Source organism: Orcinus orca, chromosome X (genome assembly GCF_937001465.1).
Source record: "Orcinus orca chromosome X, mOrcOrc1.1, whole genome shotgun sequence".
Lineage (NCBI taxonomy): Eukaryota > Metazoa > Chordata > Mammalia > Artiodactyla > Delphinidae > Orcinus > Orcinus orca.
Genome location: NC_064580.1, coordinates 39955038 through 39979065, shown reverse-complemented (window position 1 = coordinate 39979065; position 24028 = coordinate 39955038). Strand labels below are relative to the sequence as shown.

The window sequence follows — 24028 nt, the reverse complement described above, 5'->3', positions numbered from 1 at the left end:
CCCAAAACACACCAACAGACACAGTCCTGCCCACCAGAGAGACAAGATCCAGCCTCACCCACCAGAACTCAGGCACAAGTCCCCTCCACCAGGAAGCCTACACAACCCACTGAATCAACCTTACCCACTGGGGGCAGACACCAAAAACAACAGGAACTATGAACCTGCAGCCTGAGAAAAGGAGACCCCAAACACAGTAAGTTAAGCAAAAGGAGAAGACAGGAAAACACACAGCAGATGAAGGAGCAAGGTAAAAACCCACCAGACCAAACACAGGAAGAAGAAATAGGCAGTCTACCTGAAAAGAATTCAGAGTAATGATAGTAAAGATGATGCAAAATATTGGAAATAGAATAGAGAAAATACAAGAAACATTTAACAAGGACCTAGAAGAACTAAAGAGCAAACAATGATGAACAACAAAATAAATGAAATTAAAAATTCTCTAGAAGGAATCAATAGCAGAATAACTGAGACAGAAGAACAGATAAGTGACCTGGAAGATAAAATAGTGGAAATAACTACTGCACAGCAGAATAAAGAAAAAAGAATGAAAAGAATTGAGGACCATCTCAGAGACCTCTGGGACAACATTAAACACACCAACATTCAGGGCTTCCCTGGTGGCGCAGTGGTTAAGAATCTGCCTGCCAATGCAGGGGACACAGGTTCGAGCCCTGGTCCGGGAAGATCCCACGTGCTGGGGAGCAACTAAGCCCAAGCACCACAACTACTGAGCCTGTGCTCTAGGGCCCGTGCTCCACAACAAGAGAAGCCACTGTAATGAGAAGCCTGCGTACCGCAGCGAAGAGTAGCCCCCGCTCGCCGCAACTAGAGAAAGCCCGTGCGCAGCAATGAAGACCCAATGCAGCCAAAAATAAATAAATAAATAAATTTATATATATAAAAAAAAAAAAAACACACCAACATTCAAATTATAGGTGTCCCAGAAGAAGGAGAGAAAAAGACAGGGACTGAGAAAATATTCGAAGAGATTACAGTTGAAAACTTCCCTAATATGGGAATGGAACTAGTTAATCAAGTCCAGGAAACACAGAGTCCCATACAGGATAAATCCAAGGAGAAACACACCAAGACACATATTAACCAAACTATCAAAAATTAAATACAAAGAAAAAATATTAAAATCAGCAAGGTAAAAGTAACAAATAACATACAAGGGAATCCCCATAAGGTTAACAGCTGATCTTTCAGCAGACACTCTGCAAGGCAGAAGGGAGTGGCAGGACATATTTAAAGTGATGAAAGAGAAAAACCTACAACCAAGACTGGTCTACCCAGCAAGGACCTCATTCAGATTCAATGGAGAAATTAAAACCTTTACAGACAAGCAAAAGCTAAGAGAATTCAGAACCACCAAACCAGCTTCACAACAAATACTAAAGGAACTTCTCTAGGCAGGAAACACAAGAGAAGGAAAAGACCTACAATAACAAACCCAGAACAATTAAGAAAATGGTAATAGGAACACACATATCAGTAACTACCTTAAATGTAAATGGATTAAATGCTCCAACCAAAAGACACAGACTGGCTGAATGGATACAAAAACAAGACCCGTGGCTTCCCTGGTGGCGCAGTGGTTGAGAGTCCGCCTGCCAATGCAGGGGACACAGGTTCGTGCCCCAGTCCAGGAAGATCACACATGCCACAGAGCGGCTAGGCCCGTGAGCCATGGCCACTGAGCCTGTGCGTCCGGAGCCTGTGCTCCGCAACAGTCAAGGCCACAACAGTGAGAGGCCCGCGTACCGCAAAAAAAATAAATAAATAAACAAGACCCGTATATACGCTGTCTACAAGAGACCCACTTCAGACCAAGGGACACATACAGACTGAAAGTAAAGGGATGGAAAAAGATATTCCATGCAAATGGAAATCAAAAGAAAGCTAGAGTAGCAATTCTCATATCAGACAAAATAGACGTTAAAACAAAGACTATTACAAGAGACAAAGAAGGATACTACATAATGTTCAAGGGATCAATCCAAGAAGAAGATATGACAATTGTAAATATTAATGCACCCAACATAGGAGCACCTCAGTGCTTAAGGCAAATGCTAACAGCCATAAAAGGGGAAATCAACAGTAACAAAATCATAGAAGGGAACTTTAACACCCCACTTTCACCAATGGACAAATCATCCAAAATGAAAATAAATAAGGAAACACAAGCTTTAAATGATACATTAAACAAGATGGACTTAACTGATATTGATAGGACATTCCATCCAAGACAACAGAATACATTTTCTTCTCAAGTGCTCATGGAACATTCTCCAGGATAGATCATCTCTTGGGTCAGAAACCAAGCCTTGGTAAATTTACGAAAATTGAAATCGTATCAAGTATCTTTTCTGACCTCAATGCTATGAGACTAGATATCATTTACAGGGAAAAATCTGTAAAAAATATAAACACATGGAGGCTAAACAAAACACTACTAAATAACCAAGAGATCACTGAAGAAATCAAAGAGGAAATCAAAAAATACCCAGAAACAAATGACAATGAAAACACGACGACCCAAAGCCTATGGGATGCAGCAAAAGCAGTTGTAAGAGGGAAGTCTATAGCCATACAATCCTACCTCAAGAAACAAGAAACATCTCAAATAAACAACCTAACCTTACAGCTAAAGCAATTAGAGAAAGAAGAACAAAAAACCCCCAAAGTTAGCAGAAGGAAAGAAATCATAAAGATCAGATCAGAAATAAATGAAAGAGAAATGAAGGAAACAATAGCTAAGATCAATGAAACTAAAAGCTGGTTCTTTGAGAAGATAAACAAAATTGATAGACCATTAACCAGACTCATTAAGAAAAAAAGGGAGAAGACTCAAATCCATAGAATTAGAAATGAAAAAAAAGTAACAACTGACACTGCAGAAATACAAAGGATCATGAGAGATTACTACAAGCAAGTATACGCCAATAAAATGGACTACATGGAAGAAATGGACAAATTCTTAGAAAAACACAACCTCCTGAGACTGAACCAGGAAGAAATAGAAAATATAAACAGACCAATCACAAGCATTGAAATTGAGACTGTGATTAAAAATCTTCCAACAAACAAAAACCCAGGACCAGCTGGATTCACAGGTGAATTCTATCAAATATTTAGTGAAGAGCTAACACTTATCCTTCTCAAACTCTTCCAAAGTATAGCAGAGGGAGGAACACTCCCAAACTCATTCTACAAGGCCACCATCACCCTTATACCAAAGCCAGGCAAAGATTTCACAAAAAAAGAAAACTACATACCAATATCACTGATGAACATAGATGCAAAAATCCTCAACAAAATACTAGCAAACAGAATCCAACAGCACAGTAAAAGGATCATACACCATGATCAAGTGGGATTTATCCCAGGAATGCAAGGATTCTTCAATATATGCAAATCAATCAATGTGATAAACCATATTAACAAATTGAAGGAGAAAAACCATATGATCATCTCAATAGATGCAGAAAAAGTTTTCAAGAAAATTCAACACTCATTTATGATAAAAACCCTCCAGAAAGTAGGCATAGAGGGAACTTACCTCAACATAATAAAGGCCATATATGACAAACCCACAGCCAACAACATTCTCAATGGTGAAAAACTGAAACCATTTCCACTAAGATCAGGAACAAGACAAAGTTGCCCACTCTCACCACTATTATTCAACATAGTTTTGGAAGTTTTAGCCACAGCAATCAGAGGAGACAAAGAAATAAGAGGAATCCAAATTGGAAAAGAAGATGTAAACAGTCACTGTTTGCAGATGACATGATGCTATACCTAGAGTATCCCAAAGATGCTACCAGAAAACTACTAGAGCTAATCAATGAATTTGGTAAAGTAGCAGGATATAAAATTAATGCACAAAAATCTCTTGCATTCCTATACACTAATGATGAAAAATCTGAAAGAGAAATTAAGGAAACACTCCCATTTACCATTGCAACAAAAAGAATAAAATACCTAGGAATAAACCTACCTAAGGAGACAAAAGACCTGTATGCAGAAAACTATAAGACACTGATGAAAGAAATTAAAGATGATACAAATAGATGGAAAAGTATACCATGTTCTTGGATTGGAAGAATCAACATTCTGAAAATGACTGTACTACCCAAAGCAATCTACAGATTCAGAGCAATCCCTATCAAACTACCACTGGCATTTTTCACAGAACTAGAACAAAAAATTTCACAATTTGTATGGAAACAAAAAAGACCCTGAGTAGCCAAAGCAATCTTGAGAGTGAAAAATGGAGCTGGAGGAATCAGGCTCCCTGACTTCAGACTATACTACAAAGCTACAGTAATTAAGGCAGTATGGTACTGGCACAAAAACAGAAATATAGATCAGTGGAGCAAGATAGAAAGCCTAGAGATGAACCCACACACATATGGTCACCTTATCTTTGCTAAAGGATGCAAGAATATACAATGGAGAAAAGACAGCCTCTTCAATAAGTGGTGCTGGGAAAACTGGACAGCTACATGTAACAGAATGAAATTAATTAGAACACTCCCTAACACCATACACAAATATAAACTCAAAATGGATTAAAGACCTAAATGTAATGCCAGACACTCTAAAACTCCTAGAGGAAAACATAGGCAGAACACTCTATGACATACATCACAGCAAGATCCTTTTTGACCCACCTCCTATAGAAATGGAAATAAAAAATAAACAAATAGGACCTAATGAAACTTAACAGCTTTTGCACAGCAAAGGAAACCATAAACAAGACAAAAAGACAACCCTCAGAATGGGAGAAAATATTTGCAAATGAAGCAACTGACAAAGGATTAATCTCCAAAATATACAAGCAGCTCATGCAGCTCAATATCAAAAAAACAAACAACCCAGTCCACAAATGGGCCGAAGACCTAAATAGACATTTCTCCAAAGAAGATATACAGATTGCCAACAAACACATGAAAGGATGCTCAACATCACTAATCATTGGAGAAATGCAAATCAAAGCTGCAATGAGGTATCACCTCACACTGGTCAGAATGGCCATCAAAAACTCTAGAAACAATAAATGCTGGAGAAGGTGTGGAGAAAAGGGAGTTGCACTGTTGCACTTGCACTGTTGGTGGGAATGTAAATTGATACAGCCACTATGGAGAACAGCATGGAGCTTCCTTAAAAAACTAAAAATAGAACTACCATATGACCCAGCAATCCCACTACTGGGCATATACCCTGAGAAAACCATAATTCAAAAAGAGTCATGTACAGCAATGTTCATTGCAGCTCTATTTACAATAGCCAGGACGTGGAAGCAACCTAAGTGTCCATCGACAGCTGAATGGTTAAAGAAGATGGAGTACATATATACAATGGAATATTACTCAGCCATAAAAAAGAAACGAAATTGAGTTATTTGTAGTGAGGTGGATGGACCTAGAGACTGTCATACAGAGTGAAGTAAGTCAGAAAAAGAAAAACCAATACCGTATGCTAACACATATATATGGAGTCTAAAGAAAAAAAAATGGTTCTGAAGAACCTAGGGGCAGGACAGGAATAAAGACACAGATGTAGAGAATGGACTTGAGGACATGGGGAGGGGGAACGGTAAGCTGGCACGAAGTGAGAGAGTAGCATGGACATACATATATACTATCAAATGTAAAATAGACAGCCAGTGGGAAGCAGCCACATAGCACAGGGAGATCAGCTCCATGCTTTGTGACCACCTAGAGGGGTAGGATAGGGAGAGTGGGAGGGAGACACAAGAGGGAGGAGATATGGGGATATATGTATATGTATAGCTGATTCACTTTGTTATAAAGCAGAAACTAACACACCATTGTAAAGCAATTATACTCCAATAATGTTGTTAAAAAATAATAAAATTTAAAAAGAAAAGACATGGAAAGCAGTGGAATACTGAGGTGTTTAAAACCCAGGCATGCAGAACACAGCAGATATAAATTTTCACTGCAGTGAGGTCAGGATAATTTCAGTTTATCCAATGAAAAGGAAAATAAACTTTTTTTTTAAACATCTTTATTGGAGTATAATTGCTTTACAATGGTGTGTTAGTTTCTGCTTTATAACAAAATGAATCAGCTATGCATATACATATATCCCCATACGTCCTCCCTCTTGCGTCTTCCTCCCACCCTCCCTATCCCACCCCTCTAGAGGAAAACAAACTTTTATGACCTGGTGGGGCTAGAGCAGGTTTAGTTAAATGTACATAGTAAGTTTCTAGTTATTACTGCAAACGCTCTTTTCCCTCGTCCTTGGGAGTGTGCCAACTTCTTCTTCATGCCGTTTTCTATCCTCAAAAAGAAAAAGATTTCAAATGGGTATTTTTCTGATGATAAAAGTAATATTTGGGGCTTCCCTGGTGGCGCAGTGGTTGAGAGTCTGCCTGCCAGTGCAGGGGACACGGGTTCGTGCCCCAGTCCAGGAAGATCCCACATGCCATGGAGCAGCTAGGCCCGTGAGCCATGGCCGCTGAGCCTGCGCGTCCGGAGCCTGTGCTCTGCAACGGGAGAAGCCACAACAGTGAGAGGCCCACGTACCGCAAAAAAAAAAAAAAAAAAAGAAGTAATATTTGATAATTATAAAAATTCAGAAAAAGCAGACATTTTATATATAGATATAAAATCATTTTTATACCTATATATAAAGAAAGCTCAGCAATCAGGGATGATGCTATAGATGTTTTGGTATGTATCCTTCCAGTCTTTTTTTCTGTGCATATATATGTCAATATGTACCGGTATCTTTAGTTTCATTGGGATCATACTACATTTATCAACATAGCATGGATGTCTTTCATACCAATTAATACCAGTCAACAGCCTACTTTTCATGGTTGCGTAGTGTTCAATTCTGTGCATGTGTCATGACTGATTATTCCATGACCAGTGTTGTAAATGAGCCAGGGGCTTCCCTTGGAGTGGTTCCTCCGTGGTCACTTGGCTCTCTGTCAGAGACGGTTGGTGACTCAGAGTTTCTGAAATTACTTTCTCTTACTTATTTATGCGGGTTAGTGATAGCCCTCAAAGCACAGGTCATGGACGGAAAAGGGAATAGAGAGGTCTGTTAAAAAATCAGCTCAAAAACCACTGTCTTCAGCTTTACCTGAATGAGCCCCACTCCATGTGGTCACTCTTTCTTCTGCGTCCCAACAGAAGAGGAACAGAATAGTATGCAGGAGCATGGGCTCTGGAGCCAGACTGCAGGGGTTTGCATTCTGACTTCGTGACATTGGACATATTACTTCACATTTCTCTGCCTCAGTGTTCTCATCTGTAACATGGGGCTAATACTAGTATCTACCTTCTGGGCCAGATGAGATGATCCATGCCAAAAGGACCCAGCAGCACAGGACCTGGCACATAGCAAGAACTCAACAAGTGGTGAGGGTTATTATTATTACTCAGTTCATTCAAGTGGCCCTCCCAGTTAGTAGCTAGGGAGCTCATCTAGATGTCTGGACAGCCCAAATAGATTACAGACTCTGAAAAGTTCAGATGCCAAAGTGACTACAGTGTTTTCCAGATAGTGAGCCCCCGGCCAATGTTACTGATTGATCGTCTAATCCACACTGACTTGCTGCAATGGTGGAGTCCTCTTGGTTGAATTTGGCCTCCATTTCCCGTTAAAAAAACAAAAGCAAAGCAAAACAAAACAAAAACCCCAGAGACCCTAATAAGTGGATGTAGGTGAAATACAGTTCCTTCAGGTAGGTCAACATCATAGCTGTGGGCTTTCCTACACTCTTATCTAAGGAAATTCTTGACCAGAAGAACCTATAGATCTCTTAAATGATAGTGAAAATGACAAGAAATATTTAAAAGAACTAAAAACCATATTATTCCAAAAGACCAGTCTATAACAGAAGAACAAATCTTGTATTCCCTCATTTATTTGGGATTCTTGGGAACTGAATTTTTTTCCAGTAAGTAGATTTTCTAGATGGTGGAAGCTTATTCATTTAACCACCATAACAGTTTGCATTTTATCCATTTTGATGTAATTCTTTCTAATGCCTGTTGCATGGGTTATGGCTTTCATATAGCGGATATATTGAAAACATGTCAGCCAGTTTGTTAAGCTTTGAGGCCTCATTGTGAATGTGTTGCTGTCATTTGTTTTTTTGTTGTTGTCTGTTTGTTTGTTTGCTCTGCCAAATGATATCAGTGCCATTTGCCTTCTAAAGACTCAACTGTACCTTTACACAGTTCTTTTCACTTTTCACTTTTTTCTCTCACTGGTAGGGTGTGTCAGTTTTTACTTTTTACTACAGAAATGTGCATAATCGCTTTCCCCATCTCCAAAACACCTTTCTAACTTACTGATTTATAAGCTTTATACCCTGGGAAAACAGAACCCCAAGTCTGTTACTATTTTGTATACAGTAAGATTAATAGGTATTGAATGAAATCACGTATTTAGTCACAGGATTTTTGACCATTCGAGGACTTTAAGAATTTACTTCCTGGTTGTAGGCTGTTATGTGGTAGAAGTTTGACTCTGGGCAAAGTGCCATTTTATTTATAAGCTGTTGTGCTTACTGTTTTCCATTCTAGCATGAGTGCCTTCCTGTTGCTCATAGGTAGAGAAATTAAATTAAAGAAAAATAATAACCTGTCTCTGGGCAGTTGGTAAAGTCTTGTAAAGTGGGATTTGGATATTTTTAATAGAAAGAAAGGTAAAATAGTCTTAGATATAATTTCTTGAGTGTTTTTCCATTTTCTTTACAGAGAAATAATGATGCGTCTGTCGGGAAACTCACAGACTAAGAAGTTATAACCATTGCACGTCACTACCAGGTGCCTGAGGATCCCCGTCCAGATACGAATGTCCTAATTGCACAGGCCCATGAACAGCTCAAGAAAAATACTTTTGAGAATTTTGAAAGACTCATTGCTACCTGTGTATACCAAGATCGGGAAAAGTAAGCTTTTATTTTATTGATTCTAATAAATCATTTACGTTTCTGTGAACCTGACTAATGAAGGAATTTGTATTTTATCAAAAAGGGCAAAAAGAAAATTGACATGTCTTCTCATACTCCACCATGTAGCAAAGCCACCTTAAATCATTTTTGGAGATTATCTGGGTACAGATATTTCATAGTGATGGATGGTGAGCTTTGCTTGTTGATGGAATAGGGGAGGCCCTGTATCTTCAAAAGAATAGGATTGCCCCTTTGCATTTTCTTTTAATTGGTTTCTAGAGGTTTTCAATTGAAACATAGTAAATCAATGTTAGAAGGTTTAATTCTGAGATGTCGTCTCTTTACATTATTTTAGTGATAAGTGGGATTTATAAGTGTGACTTTTATAATACACAGAACAGGGGATTTGCAAGTATACTTTCTATAGAATTTCTTTGAAATTATTTCTCCTTGAAGATAATGAAGCTCAGCATAATCTATTTCGAATACATTTATCGTGTTTGCATTGAGCTTTATTAAGTCACTGTTACAAACAACTGGAGCTCCATCTTAATATGTTTTGGTGTTCATCTTATCCACAGACTGATATAGTGGGGGGGACGGAATACTCAACTGGAATTAGAAAACCTTAGATCAAACTCTAGCCTCTGATTTTATTACTACAGACCACTACCATCTCTTTCCCCCATGACCCCTTCCTTCATCCCCAAACCTGAAGTCTGCACCCCAAGTGGCTACCTACATACCCTAAATATCGTTGAAGGTCCCATAGTTTATTTTAGTTGTGAATAGTTTTTTTCCTAATCCATAATACACCCTTGTTGAGTTGTTATAAAGATGGTATTTTTCCTTGAATCTTTAAGCTTCTCTGAGCCTCCTGGAGGATGTGTGGCCTGAGCTTTGCATGACCCTGGCCTTGCCTTCCACCCTAGTGGTACCCCTTCCCAGGGTGAGAATTGTGACCCTCCTTCGCTAAAGGAACACCTCCTGGGAAAATGGGGCTAGTTGATCAGACAACTCTGAGGTTCTCCAGATCCAACAAGCTCCAATTCTAGACATAAACATTCTCCTATCATTTTATAAACTACTGCAAAGAAAGAAGCCCACTTTCTTTCCTGTTGGTTCTAATTTTGCCTGATGCCTGGAAGAACACTGTCTGAGTTAGAACATTGGACAAGCATTTCTGTGCCCTCAGCAGGCTGGGGAAAATGACTGTTGGGCTGGTCTGGAGAAAAAATTGAGGTGAATGTTAAGGCCCCGGTTGGGGCTTCTAGGTTATAAGGTTTGGGTCCAAGGAAAAGACTAGAAAAACACCCTCCAGTCATATAATACTTGTGTTGGAGGCTCTAGATGCCTGTCAGATTAAGAGATGTTTTCAAATATCAGAACCATTTTTGACTAGTGGTCAAGAATGCAGATCGATTACTTAGAGCAACACTCGTGGCTACAGCCTTAATAGGCTGTACTATCACCAACCAAGAATCTGAATCTTGATGGAAAGGCCTTTGTAAGGACAGAATCTAGTGACTTGTGAAATGGAAAAACAGTTGGTGAAATGCAGTATTACTGTTTTTCCTTACTGTGATTCCAGTACCAGTTTTCATACTTATTTCCAGGTGCATGCTTTTAGGACACATCTGTGTTTTCTTTCCTATAGAGTGTAATTGTTACTCAAGAGACACAAAGTATATACAAGCCCATTTACTTTGTTTTAATGCAGGGAAAAATTATTACCCAGCAAAGACATCAAAAGGCTGTGCAGGTCCTCCTGATTACCTTTGAATGATGATCTTCTGGGATCCTTACTCTCCAGGTAAGTGAGAACTCCACCCTCATGGGCAATGTCCTGCATATTTTTGTTTCAGAGACTATTCCTGGTTTTTTGTTTGTTTGTTTTTTGTGTTTTTTGCGGTACGCGGGCCTCTCACTGTTGTGGCTTCTCCTGTTGTGGAGCACAGGCTCCGGACGCGCAGGCTCAGCGGCCATGGCTCACGAGCCCAGCCGCTCCGCGGCATGTGGGATCTTCCCGGACCGGGGCACGAACTTGTGTCCCCTGCATCGGCAGGCGGACTCTCAACCACTGCGCCACCAGGGAAGCCCTATTCCTGGTTTTACATCTACCTTTAATTGCCCTTGATTTACCCTTGACTTTTTATTTATTACCGATGACACATCTCCATTTAAGTGTTAAAAAGGAAAACTGAGTCATGGTTTTGAATGTTAGGGAGCCTATTATGAAGTATCATTTTATCTTTTTAACATTAAGATATACTTATATGCACACAGATTCCTGGGACAAAATGAAAATGTACAAACTCATTGGTTATGAGAGTCTTAGATGTAAAATTTAGGGCAGATTTTTCAAAGCAGTAGTTTCTAATGGCCACGGACATGCAGTAAGAGCACCTCGTGTTATTAGCACAGAGCTCTGTCCTGCTAGAACACTAGATGTAAAGTGCAGAGATTCTGATCTTGCAAAAGGGAAGCACAGTCAACTGCTTTCTGAAACACCTCACTTCTTGTACTGAACCTGACTCTTGACTTCCTGGCACCACCCTCCTAGCCACCCAGACTCTGGTCATCTTTTATGCTTACCGTGGCATGACTCCAGCCCCCCCCCACCCCCCGCAGCATACTTATCTTGATAATTCTGACATTTGGGGCTGTGTTCTAGGCATTGTTATCATTGCTTTGAATACATTACCTCATTTACTTTGTGAGGACAACTTGGTGAGGTCAGAGCTATTATCCTATCTTACAAGAGGATGCTGAGGTCTAGAGAGATAAAATTTTGCCTAAAGTCACGTAGTCTAGAAAAAGAAGAGCTGTGACTTAACCCCTGAACCTTTAAAATGCACATCTTCTGCTTCTAACCATTTTGAATTATTGTCTACAACTAGCCAGTAGATTAGAATGTCTTGACAGTCCTACCTCCTTTCTACTCCTTGCATCTACTCTCTCCCCTCCATTCCCACCATCTTCACTCTTGTTCTGACCCACCTTTCTTCTTGACTGTTGGCAGGGCTTCCACATTGGTCTTTCTTCCAATGGCCTCTAAATTTTTAAATCCATCTTTACGTCTTGCAGCTAAGTACCTTCTAAGAGCAAGAATATCATAGTGTCACTCTTCTATTCATAAGCCTTCTGTACCATTTCTTTGTTCTCTGAGGAATGACCAAACTCCTTAGCTTTGAGCTCCTTCTCCCCCTTCTCCATTGTGGGGCTTAGGGTTGCCACTAGGGCATTTATTCTCAAGCAGGGGCTGGAGTGGGGAGTCCTCATCTGAGACAAAAAAAGAAACAAAAGGAAGCAGACAAAACTAAATCCCATGTGGGAGAACTAGAGTCCAAGGTATCAGGAGGGGAATCAAGAAGAGGCCAGTTCAGTTGGATGTGTGTATATGCATTGGATTGACCTGGGGTTATCTTCTAGACTATCAGCTCTATTTGCTTTCATTTGCTAGCAGCAGTATGAGGGATAAATAGGCCATCCCGGTGTAAAGGACCTGAGATGAAATAGGCAGGCTTAGGAGCTCAGTTTCTCCACAGTTATCACATTCCCAAAGCTCGTCTTCTCATTCCCAACAGTCCAGCCAAATGGCTCATTTAGCATTTCACATGTATTCCTCCTGCATTCCCACTTTTTTGCCTTTTCTCTTGCTGTTTCTTCAGTAGGAACTAGCTTCCAATTTTCTTCACCCGCTGAAAGCTTGTTCTTTATGACCCGTTTCAAATAGCACCGTATCCATGAAGCCCTCTTGGATTTGCTTGCCTGGCGGTGATTATCTCCTCCTAAGGATTCTCACCGCACTATTTATGTTTCCTTTTTTTGTCTCTTACCTTGTAATGAAGACTTGTGACTAGACATTTGATCCACTTAGATACAGAGACCTGCTTCTAACCTGTTTGATTTACTGCCTAAAAATAAGCAGTGGCCTGTCACATCTTGACAGTTTTACCCCTACTTTGTCTCCTATATTCTTTGAATCTACTTGCTAGCTGTGTAATCTTGTGCAAGATTTTTGACCTGCCTGAACCCCAGATTCCTTACCTCTAGAATGAGATAACACCACCTACTTCCTCGCGGTTCTCAGAGTGACTTGAGATAACGTACATAAATTCCCCAGTGCCATAGCACCTGGTACTAAGTACTGACTGGGGACTAGGAGAGGAGTTTCCATCAGGGACCGTAGACCACACACTCTGACTTAGAAATGAACTGGAAGAGACCTGCATCCTTCCACATAGAGGAAGCCTTGTTTTTAAACAGTTGGATCTGAATGCCTTTCACACATTAAGCTGTCTTCTAGTCAGGAAGCTGCGGATGTTTATTAGATTATCTCTTGATGGCCTCGAGGATGAGTTGTCCTGGAAAGTCCAGTAATGTGGGAGCCTGGCCTCCGGGGGACCTAGATGTTTCCTATCCAGCACTGAGGCCACCAAGTCATCATCCTCTCATCCTCTCAGCAGACTGTTTTGTCTTTGCCTTGACGATTTGACATTAAAGGCAGAAAGACGATTCCCCAACTCGTTGCGAAGCCGGTTCAGTCTCAGATCACATCCGCCTCTGAGCCCGGCTTAGCTCTGAGGAGGTCATCCCTCTGAGCCGCTAAGCAGTCTAACTTTGCCTCTAATTGTGCACTGACCCTTCTCCACACTCAGGGGAAACTTCAGACTAATCAGATTAGAAAATGTCTCATTCCCATTCCCCTCTCCCTCCAATATGCCCTGCCACGATTTGGGTCACATGCTTGGTGTTTTGCATCATCTCCGCAGATTCCTTTCAAAGACTGCCCTAATTCCTAATGGGCCCATCAGCCTGCAGCTTACATTTATATTCTGCATTCTTATTGTTCCCCACAGACTCCACAGGGCTTTCCAGAGCCTTGACCAGACTCTCTTTCTACACAGCCCTCCTGTGGCACGCTAAGCCAGAGCCCCTCTGACGTCTGCAGTCTCCCGTGGGAGACAGGCCCGGAGTTTGTTGACTTGGTTCAGCACACACTCTGCCCAGGGGCAGTTTTACCTGCCTTGGGATGGAGCTGGGCAGCTGTTGAGCATCTGTAGAGCCCCGCTGCTGTGTGAATTCAGATCAGGAGATGAAAACCTACGTGGCTAAAGATTCGGATGATTTCTTTCACCCACTCCAGATTGTTACCTGTGAATTTCTCCTGACCCGGCATGTGGGTACGAAGATTTCGCCTCTACTCCATTTCCATTTTTCTTGTGATTCAGTTAGGTCTTTTCCTTATGAGCACGAGTCCTGCTGGAATCAGCACTTCAAAATCTCTTCACATCTGGTTACCCAGCCCCTGTCAGTTTGTGCTGTGGTAGCTGGTATGAGGTCACTTTACTTGCCAAATGAAGTCAGAAGTCGTTTCGCTAATGCACAGAGCATCAGACTTAAATGTTCGATAGTGGTAGCTACTACCCGTTCATAATAGGAGTGGCACTCTGTATTGACATAGTGCCTAGGGCCCTAGAATGTCTTGTAAATCCTTGAGCCCATTAAAAGGTACATTTTAGTGGATGGTAGGCATGATACCTCATTTCATGGGTGCAAACGTTGAGGTATAAGGAGACTCTCTCACTCAAAGAGCTTGCTTCAGGCCTGAATGGATCTGTAATGGAATTAAAATGACAGCTCCCTAAGATACCCTAAACCTTTGTTTCTATCTGAGCTCCTAGGGGTAGGAACGATATCTCGTTCACCTTTGCAATCCCGGAGACTTGTCCTGTGCTGGTACACTGGGCAGCGGGGAGAAACACATGGGCTTGATTTCTAGCAGAGCTGCTTCTGAAGTCCAGCCCTACTGCCTTCTGCCCAGGTGATCCCTGTAAATGGAGTCAACCCCTCTCCGCCTTCATTAGGGTATTAATATGTCCTCAGTACTAATAAGCAAGAAATCCTGGTTCTCAAACCATAAGAGGTAGGGAGTATTCTGAGGTCATTCCATACTGTGTTCCTGATGGGACTGGGGAGTAAAGAGGCAGCCTCCTCCCCTAATTGTAGCCTTCCGAATTGGGACTTGGAATAGCTGGAAATTCAAGTGCGACTCTTTCCCCAGCAGCTCTGCCCCAAGCTAGTCTTTTACAGCTGTCTTTGGGCTCCATGGAATGCCTTAGAACTGGCCTCCCAAGAGAGCTGGTGCCTCATCCAGAAATATCAGTTAAAATGGAAAAAGTTAACAGGGCTTTAAAATCATCTCATTATACTCTACCCAGCCTCTCCCTCTGCCCCCCTCCCAGAGGCATGGTTGGGGCTCAAGTGATTTCACCCAACAATACGTGGCAGTGAAGCTGAGGGGCAAGGGTTGAACCATGTGCTTGCTAATGTTGCAGAGTGTTTGGTGCACTGGGAAGTTTTCAGAGAGAAACCCTCTTCTGTCCCACTCCTTCTCTCTCTCTCTCTCTCTCTCTCTCTCTCTCTCTCTCTCTCACACACACACACACACACACACACACACACACACACAGATGCTTTCTACCTTTTCAAATATAAGGTGATTTGGTCCCTAAGGAGATCTGTGCTGGGCTCACAATTGGAATTTAGAGGTCTGGCGATTTGAGATCACAGGAGTTAACTCACTGGCAACTTGGGCAGCGCCATCTTGCCGACTCCTAAGTTTTTGTGGCCGTCGGGGTAGGGTGGCCTAGAGCTCCACTTCTTTTCCTTAAGCGTCTGGTCTTTAAGACTCTCACCAGGTGTTTCAGTGTGCACCCCTGGGTTTGTTGGGTAATGAACTGAAACCAAACACAACCAAGTGAGTCAAAAATTGTCTTCACTACCCTCCCTCCCTTTCAGCCCTGGTCCTGCCGCCAGCCCGTTCCCCTAAGTTATGAGATGGCCTTTGCGGCAGAGGGGGACCCATGTTACTCTTCAGCAGAATACAGCTGCTGCGCCTATTACCTCCACAGATGGTGGAAATAAAGCAGATCAGGATTATTCCCCACAGCAAGGAGATGGATGGCTTCTGCGGTTTTCAAGCCATTCATCATTTTTGGGAGGGGGACCAGGAGTACCTGTCAAATGACACGTTAGACTCACTTCTTAGAACTCCCACCTAGCAAGGCATTGGGAAGCCTGCTTGCGGTTCATTATTATCTAGAGGAGAAGCGGAGAAATCGGCTTCCCTCCCTCTTCTTCCTTTAGTTTGTGTAGGGAAGGAAATGGCGGCTTGCCCAAGTATCAAAGGGAAAGAAGAATTTATGGAGGTTTTAGGAAAACACTTTAGCACTGTGAGCTGGCACTTTAAAGTAAGGAGGCTGACTTTTTAACAAGCATCGACACACTTGAAAGCCAGAATTAGTGTTGCCCTTTAGGGCAGTCCCCCTGGAAGGCTGTGCGCTGATTCCAACAATGTCGCCATAGAAAGCTCTTCTTTGGAATCGCCTTCACAGCCTTTTCAAAAGAATTTCCTCCATAGTGGCAAGTCTTTGTCCTTTGACCATGAATCAGAGTCTAAGCAAGAGTCAAATGTCATTTGGCAAGGAGCGAAGTAGGGGATTCAGGTGGAAAACCAGGATGCTAACATTTTTGATCAGAAGCACAGCACGACCCTGAAGTAAGGAGATCCATTTTCTATACGATTCATGGGCTTTTCCAAAATACTTTGAAAGGATGGAGAGGATTTGGTGAATGATTACCTGTAGTCATGAGGCAGGAGGGACGGCTGGGGAGATAGTATTCAGGGGAAATTGACCTACTTGTCCTCACTCCCCTAATAGTCAAGCGTTTCTCCGTCTCCAAACTTCTCCCTCTCAGCTCCTTCTCCAACCTGGACTGTTTTTAGAGCTGCAACACTCCTTTGTATCCTAGTCTTTTCTCTCTCACAACCTGATCTAACGGTAGCGTATAGTAGATGTAGTGTATAGTAGCAAATGAGGGCGTGAAAACTCCCACTGTATCAGTGGTCCAGGGGAGGAAGCTCTGTGCTGAGTTCTGGAGCATGGAGGAAAACCGGGACATGCTCCCAACGAGTGGTGTTCCTGCCTTGCCAAGTCTGACTTGTATAAGTTCACCACCTTGGAAAGCACGCTTCAAGGTCTCTCGTCTGCTTTTTACACTTCTTACATTTTTATTTATGCCAAACGGATACATGCTTATAGTAAAAAAAAAAAAAAAATCAAATCATTCTAAAAAGCTTATTCCGACAACAGCAGTTTCCAGCCACATCTCTCCCCACCTCCCAGACCCGTTCTCAAGAAACAGCCTTTCAGTCCTTCTAGCTGTTTCTGCAGACCTTTAAATAGCATGTACGTACTGCTATTTCTGGATTTCTCATTTTTAGATGCTGCTACTACTTCCTGTTACGATGCTTGAGAATTTAGCATAATATTGATTCCCATTACTGGTGTTCTTTCTGGATGCTCTTAGGATCGTCTTTTTATTCCTGGTGCTCTGGAAGTTCATGATGGGGCTTGTGGTGTGTGAGTGTGTGTGTGTGTGTGTGTGTGTGTGTGTGTGTGTGTGTGTGTCTGTATATAGATTCATTGTGCTTAACAGTTTATGGGCCCTTCCGGTCTGGAGACTCTGTCCTTTGGCTCTGATAAATTTTCCATTAATTTTAAAATAATTTCCTTTCCTCCATTTTTATTTTTCTCTTGTGAGAACTCCTATCATTAAGATTTTGGCTCTCTTGAATTTGGATCGTTCTCTCCCCAACTTTTCTTTGTCATTATGATGTCCTTACTAAGGGGTTTCCTCAACTTTACATTCCACCCCTTCTTCTGCATCTATTTACTACTATCATGTTTTTTATTCCAAGAGCACACTTTTGGTTCCTATTTTTAGTCTTCTGTTCTTTTTTCGTGGGTGTAATATATCCTCTTATCTCACATCTTTCCCTCTGCTACCTGAATTATCTATGTTGCTTGATACCTTTTTTTTTTTTCCTGTTGCCGTTTTGACTTCTGTCCTTAATGTTGGAAGCTTTGGGGGGTGGGTCTTGTTGATTAGTGGGTTTCACTGCATGAGTCATCTCCTAGCCCACATTTTCATTAGGTAATCCCCAGAAGCCACAATTTGGGGCCATTCAGAGTATTGAGAGGAGAATCCTATCTTCTCCTGTGGGGCTAGGAGGGAGGGTGGGATAGGGGAAAGGAAGAGAATTTAAGTATGGCCACTGGTGTTCTGGAAACAGAAAAGGAGAAGGAAGGGGGCTGAGAGACCCAAGTTCAGTATAGTGTGTAATGTTCTTCTCTACCCTCCATTATGCTTCCTCTCCCCAAGACTAGAACTGCTTTTGTTCAATTTCTCTGGAGAACAAGCCTCACTCCCCTGTAGGGAAGAGTACAGTGTACAAGGAGATACCTGAGGGTTCAGCTGCTCTTGCTTTATTTAGGCTTTCAAACAGTCCTGTTTTCCGGCCCCCACCGTATCCCTGCCTTTATTGGCACCTGGAGTCTGTAATCGCTGAGCCTCTCAGAAGTTTTGTGGGCCACACTGGCTAATCTCTAAGTGCCCCCTGCCTCTGCCATGGACATTTCGAGTTCAGCTTCCCTTCCTCAGCTCTGCCGAGCCAGTTACCAATCCTTAGTCTGATTTCCATCTTGCAAACGATTTTGAAATCTCTTGTCCACTGTTGCCTTGTTTTCCAGCTATCTTTGCCATTGGGGGTTATCACCTATTTTTATTTCTTTGTTGTCATTTTGGTGAGATTTTGGTGGGAAAGGGAGATAAATATTTGTGAGTGACCCATCGTGATTTACTGCAACTCTATCCACTTCCCAAGAGCAAAGAATTCTTCCAAGAAGCATTGGCTAATTTTATCCCTTTTAATTGAAAGATTCTTTGTTCTTTTCTCCCTTGCTCCTTTTGGGGGGATTCCCATATCCATTGAAATCCTCCAAGACAGAACTGGAAAGAGAAACTTGGAGTATTTTACCACATTGACTCAACTCTTCCCTGAGGCCTGGCTTTGGGACTTTGGAAAGATTAAATCTTTCAAACATTTTTCCTCAGAAAGATTTTGTACATCATTTCTAAGCTGTGTACTCTTTCATTTACAGCCTTTGATCCTTCCCGAATATCATTTGATTCAGGAATATCCTTCCCAAATATCTTTTGAGATGGGTAAATTGTTAGATGTGTTGAGTCTGACATATCATGAGTTGGGCAGGAAAGAGTGCTGGGGGCCCAGGGTTAACAGGTGAGCATGAGTAAATATAAGACGAATTGGTAAGGAGGTGTGATAATAGGACTTCCAGTGGTGACTTCCAGAAGTTTTCCTGTACCATCCAGTGCCATGATCCAGGGCAAATGCAGACTTAGGCATGGGGACTCGGTTAGGTAAGAGGAACTGCAGGAAGGCCTTTCTGAGGCCTTTGAATTGAGACTTTGGAATTGAGACTTTCCAGACAAAGGAACCAGAAGGTGCAAATGCCTTGCATTGCTGGGAACGATCTTGGTATGCTCAGAGAACAAGAAGAAAGCTGGTGTACCTGGAACATTGTGAACAGGAGAGAGTTTTCAGAGGAGGTCAGAGAGGTCAGCAGGGACCAGATTATGTGCGGTTTTATAAACCCTGGTAAGGAGTTCAGCTTGCGTTCTAAGTGGATTGGAAAGCCATTGCACAGTTGTAAACAAGGAAGTAATTAATCACATCTATGTTTTAGAAAGATCATTCTGGTGGAGGATGGTTTGCAGCAAGGTAAGAATAGAAGCAGCAAGACCAAGATACAAAAGCTATTCCTGTAATCCAGGTGAGAGATGATGGTGGCTTCGAATTAGTGAATAGTAGAAAAGATGGAGAGAAAGAGACTTGTGATATGCTATGGTGGTAGAACCTTCAGGACTGGTTAGTGGACTGTGTATGAGGGATGGTGTAATTCTAAATCTGTTTGGTAGTCTTTTGACTGGTTCCCAAATTACTGGGATATTATACTTCTGAAACCTCTAGGATTCAATACATGCCTCCTGTCATTGATGTGATGGGAATTTACCAACAATTAAATTCTGTATTGTAGGAACAGATGAAGAAATTTTGTTCATTGGTGACCTCATTCAGTCTTCCAGTCTGGTGGGTTTAAATATCATCTATATGCTAATGACTCCCACATTTCTATCTCTACCTCAAACATCTTCCCTGAACTACAGACTCATATACCCAACTGCTCACTTCCCATCAAAATGTAACACATCCAAAACCAAACTCCCAGTCTTTTCTCCCAACCTGTAGCTCCTGCAGTCCTTCCCATCTCAGTTCGGGCAACTCTGTTTTTCCAGTTGCTCAAGTAAAACCCTGGGAGTTGTCCTGAATCCGTTCCTATTCATTCTCCCCCTCACCTCCCCTATACACTATATGCAATCCTTCAGGAGTCTTACACTCAAAATATATTCAGGCTTCACCACTCCTCACTGCCCTCCCTCCACTGCCACCACTGTCACCTAAGCCACCATTATCTCTTGTCCGGATTACTGCAGAAGACCGCTAACTGCCCTTGCCACTTTGGCCTTGCCCCTACATTGTAGTTGCAATATATCAGATAGAGTGATCTTCAGAAAATATAACTTAGATCTGGTAACTGTTCTATACAATATACTCCAATGGCTCTTAGTTGTCCTTAGTATGAAAGTCAAAGGCCCTCCATGATCTCATTCTGTGACCTCAGCTCCTATTCAGAGTATTAGGGAATACTTTTCTTCGATGCACCATGCTAAAGGAGTTTCTTACAAAATATCTTTAATTGATTGAGTTTTAGTTCTTCTCCCTAAACACATGCAAATAAAAGACATAATGGTCCTGCATTTTGGCTACAAATATTTCCATAAACAGAACATGTCCTTTCAAGGAGTTCAAATGATGAGTGAGCCAAAATTCAAAGGATAAACAGTGGTAGGGGGCAGCATACTGGAGTTGTATCCCAGAATCCTTGGCCAAAGAAAATGTACACAAAAGAATGACTGAATTCCCTTTCCCCTCTTCTGATCACTCTGTTTATTCTACTTTGTTTAGCTTAATGAGTCTATGTAACTTCATCACGTAACATTTAATTTATTGCTGCTAATTGTTATTAGTTTATAAATACGAGCTATTATTTTCTTCATGCTTTGATTTAAAAAAAGAGAAAAGCCTTTTGACTGATTATGAATAGGGTTTTTTTTCCTGCTTCTGTTATCACTGAGTTTTCTTATAATTAATTATCCTCTGTTCATCCTTGCAGTAGTAACTTTGCGCACCTCACTTGCTGGTTGGAGGGGCGTGTTGAGTTAGAGGTCCTGAGAGAAGGGCAGGAGCCTGAAGCAGGGTGCTTGTAACAGTGCCTTAGTGACCACCTTTGTCTTTTTCTTCAAAAAAATCGTGTTACATAACCAGTATGTATTTAGCCTTAGAAATTGCCAGAGGTGGTCAAATTCAGAATAGAAAAATAGCATTGAGGTATTACAGTAAGAAGTATTTTGTCTGTGTTTAGGTCATTATAGCAATTGTCTTGAAATTTGGGGGTCTTAATTGCCAAAACTCTATTATGGTTAAGGATAAATTTAAGTCAATTTCCATAATTAGGAAATAGCAGTCAAACAGATTAGTTATTTTTGACCTACAGTTTTATGGTGCAGGGTAATCATTTGTTGTTGTTGTTGTTTTTCAAAACGAAAATGGGCTTAATATCTTCTGATTATGAATTTAAAGCTATTCAGATGATACAGAAAAGTCTAAAGAAAAAGCAAAAATTATAATCTCTCTTGCTACAGGTAGCTGTTCTTAATAATTCCGTGTATTGTTGCTAGACTTTTTAAATGTTGTTTTGTACAAATATAAACCTAAAGTGAGACCATAACTCTACATTCTATTTTATAACCTCCTTTCCACTCAACAATATATTATTAACACATTTCCATGACAACATATATGGATCTACATAACCCCTTTTAATGGCTACATGATAAATGATTAAAGTGCCTTTTATTTTTCCTAAAAATATATTAGTAGACAAAATGAATCTAGGCTTGCTTTAAAGATTTAAAAGGCATACAATTTAAGAAAAATGAAGATGTTTTAAAATTTTTACTGACATGGTATCAACCTGTTAAACTAAGAGGAGCTTCAGTACTGTTAGCAAAATATAACAATAGTCTTAGCTGCTGAATAAATTAATTTGTTTCTATGGCAACTGCAACAAGTATTTGTTGAACACCTACTATGTGCCAGCATTGATCTAGGTCCTGGGGATACTTTGGTGAATTAGATGTGTGAGGTCTCTGCTCTCAAAGAATTTACATTCTGGAGGGTTAGAAACAGAAAACAAGGTAATAAGAAATAAGAAAAATATCAGTATTGAAGCACATCTAGTAGTATGTTTCCATGGTGGATTTAAGCTGACAGTTTGGTCCTGAAATCTGCAGATTGAGTCAAATCATATGTTATAATTATATTTTTAGGTTTGAAGACAGTGAAAAACAAATAAATTACGAGTCATTTTTCTGTGCCCTGAACTGGAGAGTGAATCCGATGCCCGAATTGGAAGCAGTATGGTACATTAAAGAGGTAAAAGTAACACCTGTTTTAAAAACCAGCTGTGGCTACCTCCCTTGCGTTTTTAATATCCTTTATCTTAAAATTATTTTTCAATGTAAAATAGTAACATCAGTGCTTTTGGAAAGAGCACTATGTATTTCTGGGTATTTGTGTTAAAGTCTAATTCACTTTCCATACTGAGTGAACATCTGCTGTATAAGAGTGTGATTTTTCTTATGCAGCTGAATGTTTTTTAACCCAAGTCGTATCCAATTATATGGAAAATAGGATAATAGGTTACAGTTATAAATAGATACAAACACTGTTTTCAAGGGATTCTGGTAATATCATCATAAGCTACAAGAGCAAGTCTCAAATAGTGCATATGTCAGGAATCCCCAGTGTGTTTGAGGCTGTGCACGCAGGTTTGCCTTGGGTGAAACATTATAGTATGGACATGTATATTTCATAGTGGGGCCAAATTTAAAATAAAAATTCAGTAGGAAAATGCTTGGTTAGGGAAAACAGAGTTCATGTGATCGGATGATGCTCTCAACATTGTGGAATTGTCTGAATTCTCTAAGATCTCTTTGGACCAATTGTCTTTAAGGAGTGGGTGGGTGGGTGGTGGTTTGTTTATATTTTAACATGCTCCAGAAATTGATTTTCTTGGGAAAGTCCCTTGATAAAGCAAATGTCATGTGGTTGATACTCCCAGAAAGGAGGCATTTATTCCTCCCGGTCTCTGATGACCAGCTCATTCTGGCCTGAACTGGTCTAGTGCCCTTGGGGAGTTCCCTCAGGCATGCAGCTACTCTGGAGTGTCAGGCAGCCTTAGAACTTCCAGATGATTGGGAGACACTGATGGCCTTTGGAGTCAAACAGAGCTGGGGCTGAACTCTGGCTCTGCCACTTACGTAGCTGAGTGACTTTGGGGCAATTACTTAACTCATTCATTTATAAATTTAATTCTCAGACAAATCATGTTTAAGTATCCACTCTCAGCAGTTTCTATGCTCTGCGCTGGGGTCTAGAGACAGTCATTATTGCTACCTTAAGGAGGGTTGGGGGGCACAGGAACTGTTAGGGGAGATGATGCTTGAAATTTCAGTGACGAATAGTAAGAGCTAGGTAGGAAAAGTGGCATGGTATGCCCAGAGGCATTCCCAACAGAGGCTCTAGGGCATGGGACAACGCGGCTCTTGTGCAGAACCGGAAAGAATTGGTGTGGCTGGGATGGAGGCACAGAGGGAGGAGTGGAGATGAATGAAGCTGGAGACAGCTGCACGGGTGAGGTCTGAGTATCATCCTACAAAGTCTGCAGACCGTGGACAAATTTCAAGGAAGAGAGTGACATGATCAGGTATGCCCTTTAAAGGGAGCTTGCTCTGGTTGGGTGGTGGGTAGATTGGAGAGAGGACAAGGAGACAAGTAGACACCGTAGGAGGCTCTTGACGACCCTTCGTCACCATAACAACAGCAAACACTTTAAAGCATTTACTATGTGTCAAGCACTGTTCTAAGACCTCAAAATCTATTCGCTCATTTAATCCTCAGAGCAACTTTCTGAGGGTAGATTTTTTTTAACATCTTTATTGGAGTATAATTGCCTTACA

At 41.2% G+C, this 24028-nt stretch overlaps 1 protein-coding gene across 1 annotated transcript in view; it reads left to right on the top strand.

Annotated features, from left to right (window-relative positions):
* EFHC2 (EF-hand domain containing 2) overlaps positions 1-24028 on the top strand; it is a 200406-nt gene that overhangs the window by 159096 nt on the left and 17282 nt on the right. The window contains 3 exon segments of the mRNA XM_049704873.1: positions 8762-8953; positions 10677-10769; positions 22337-22442. Coding sequence (XP_049560830.1) covers positions 8762-8953; positions 10677-10769; positions 22337-22442 — 391 coding nt within the window.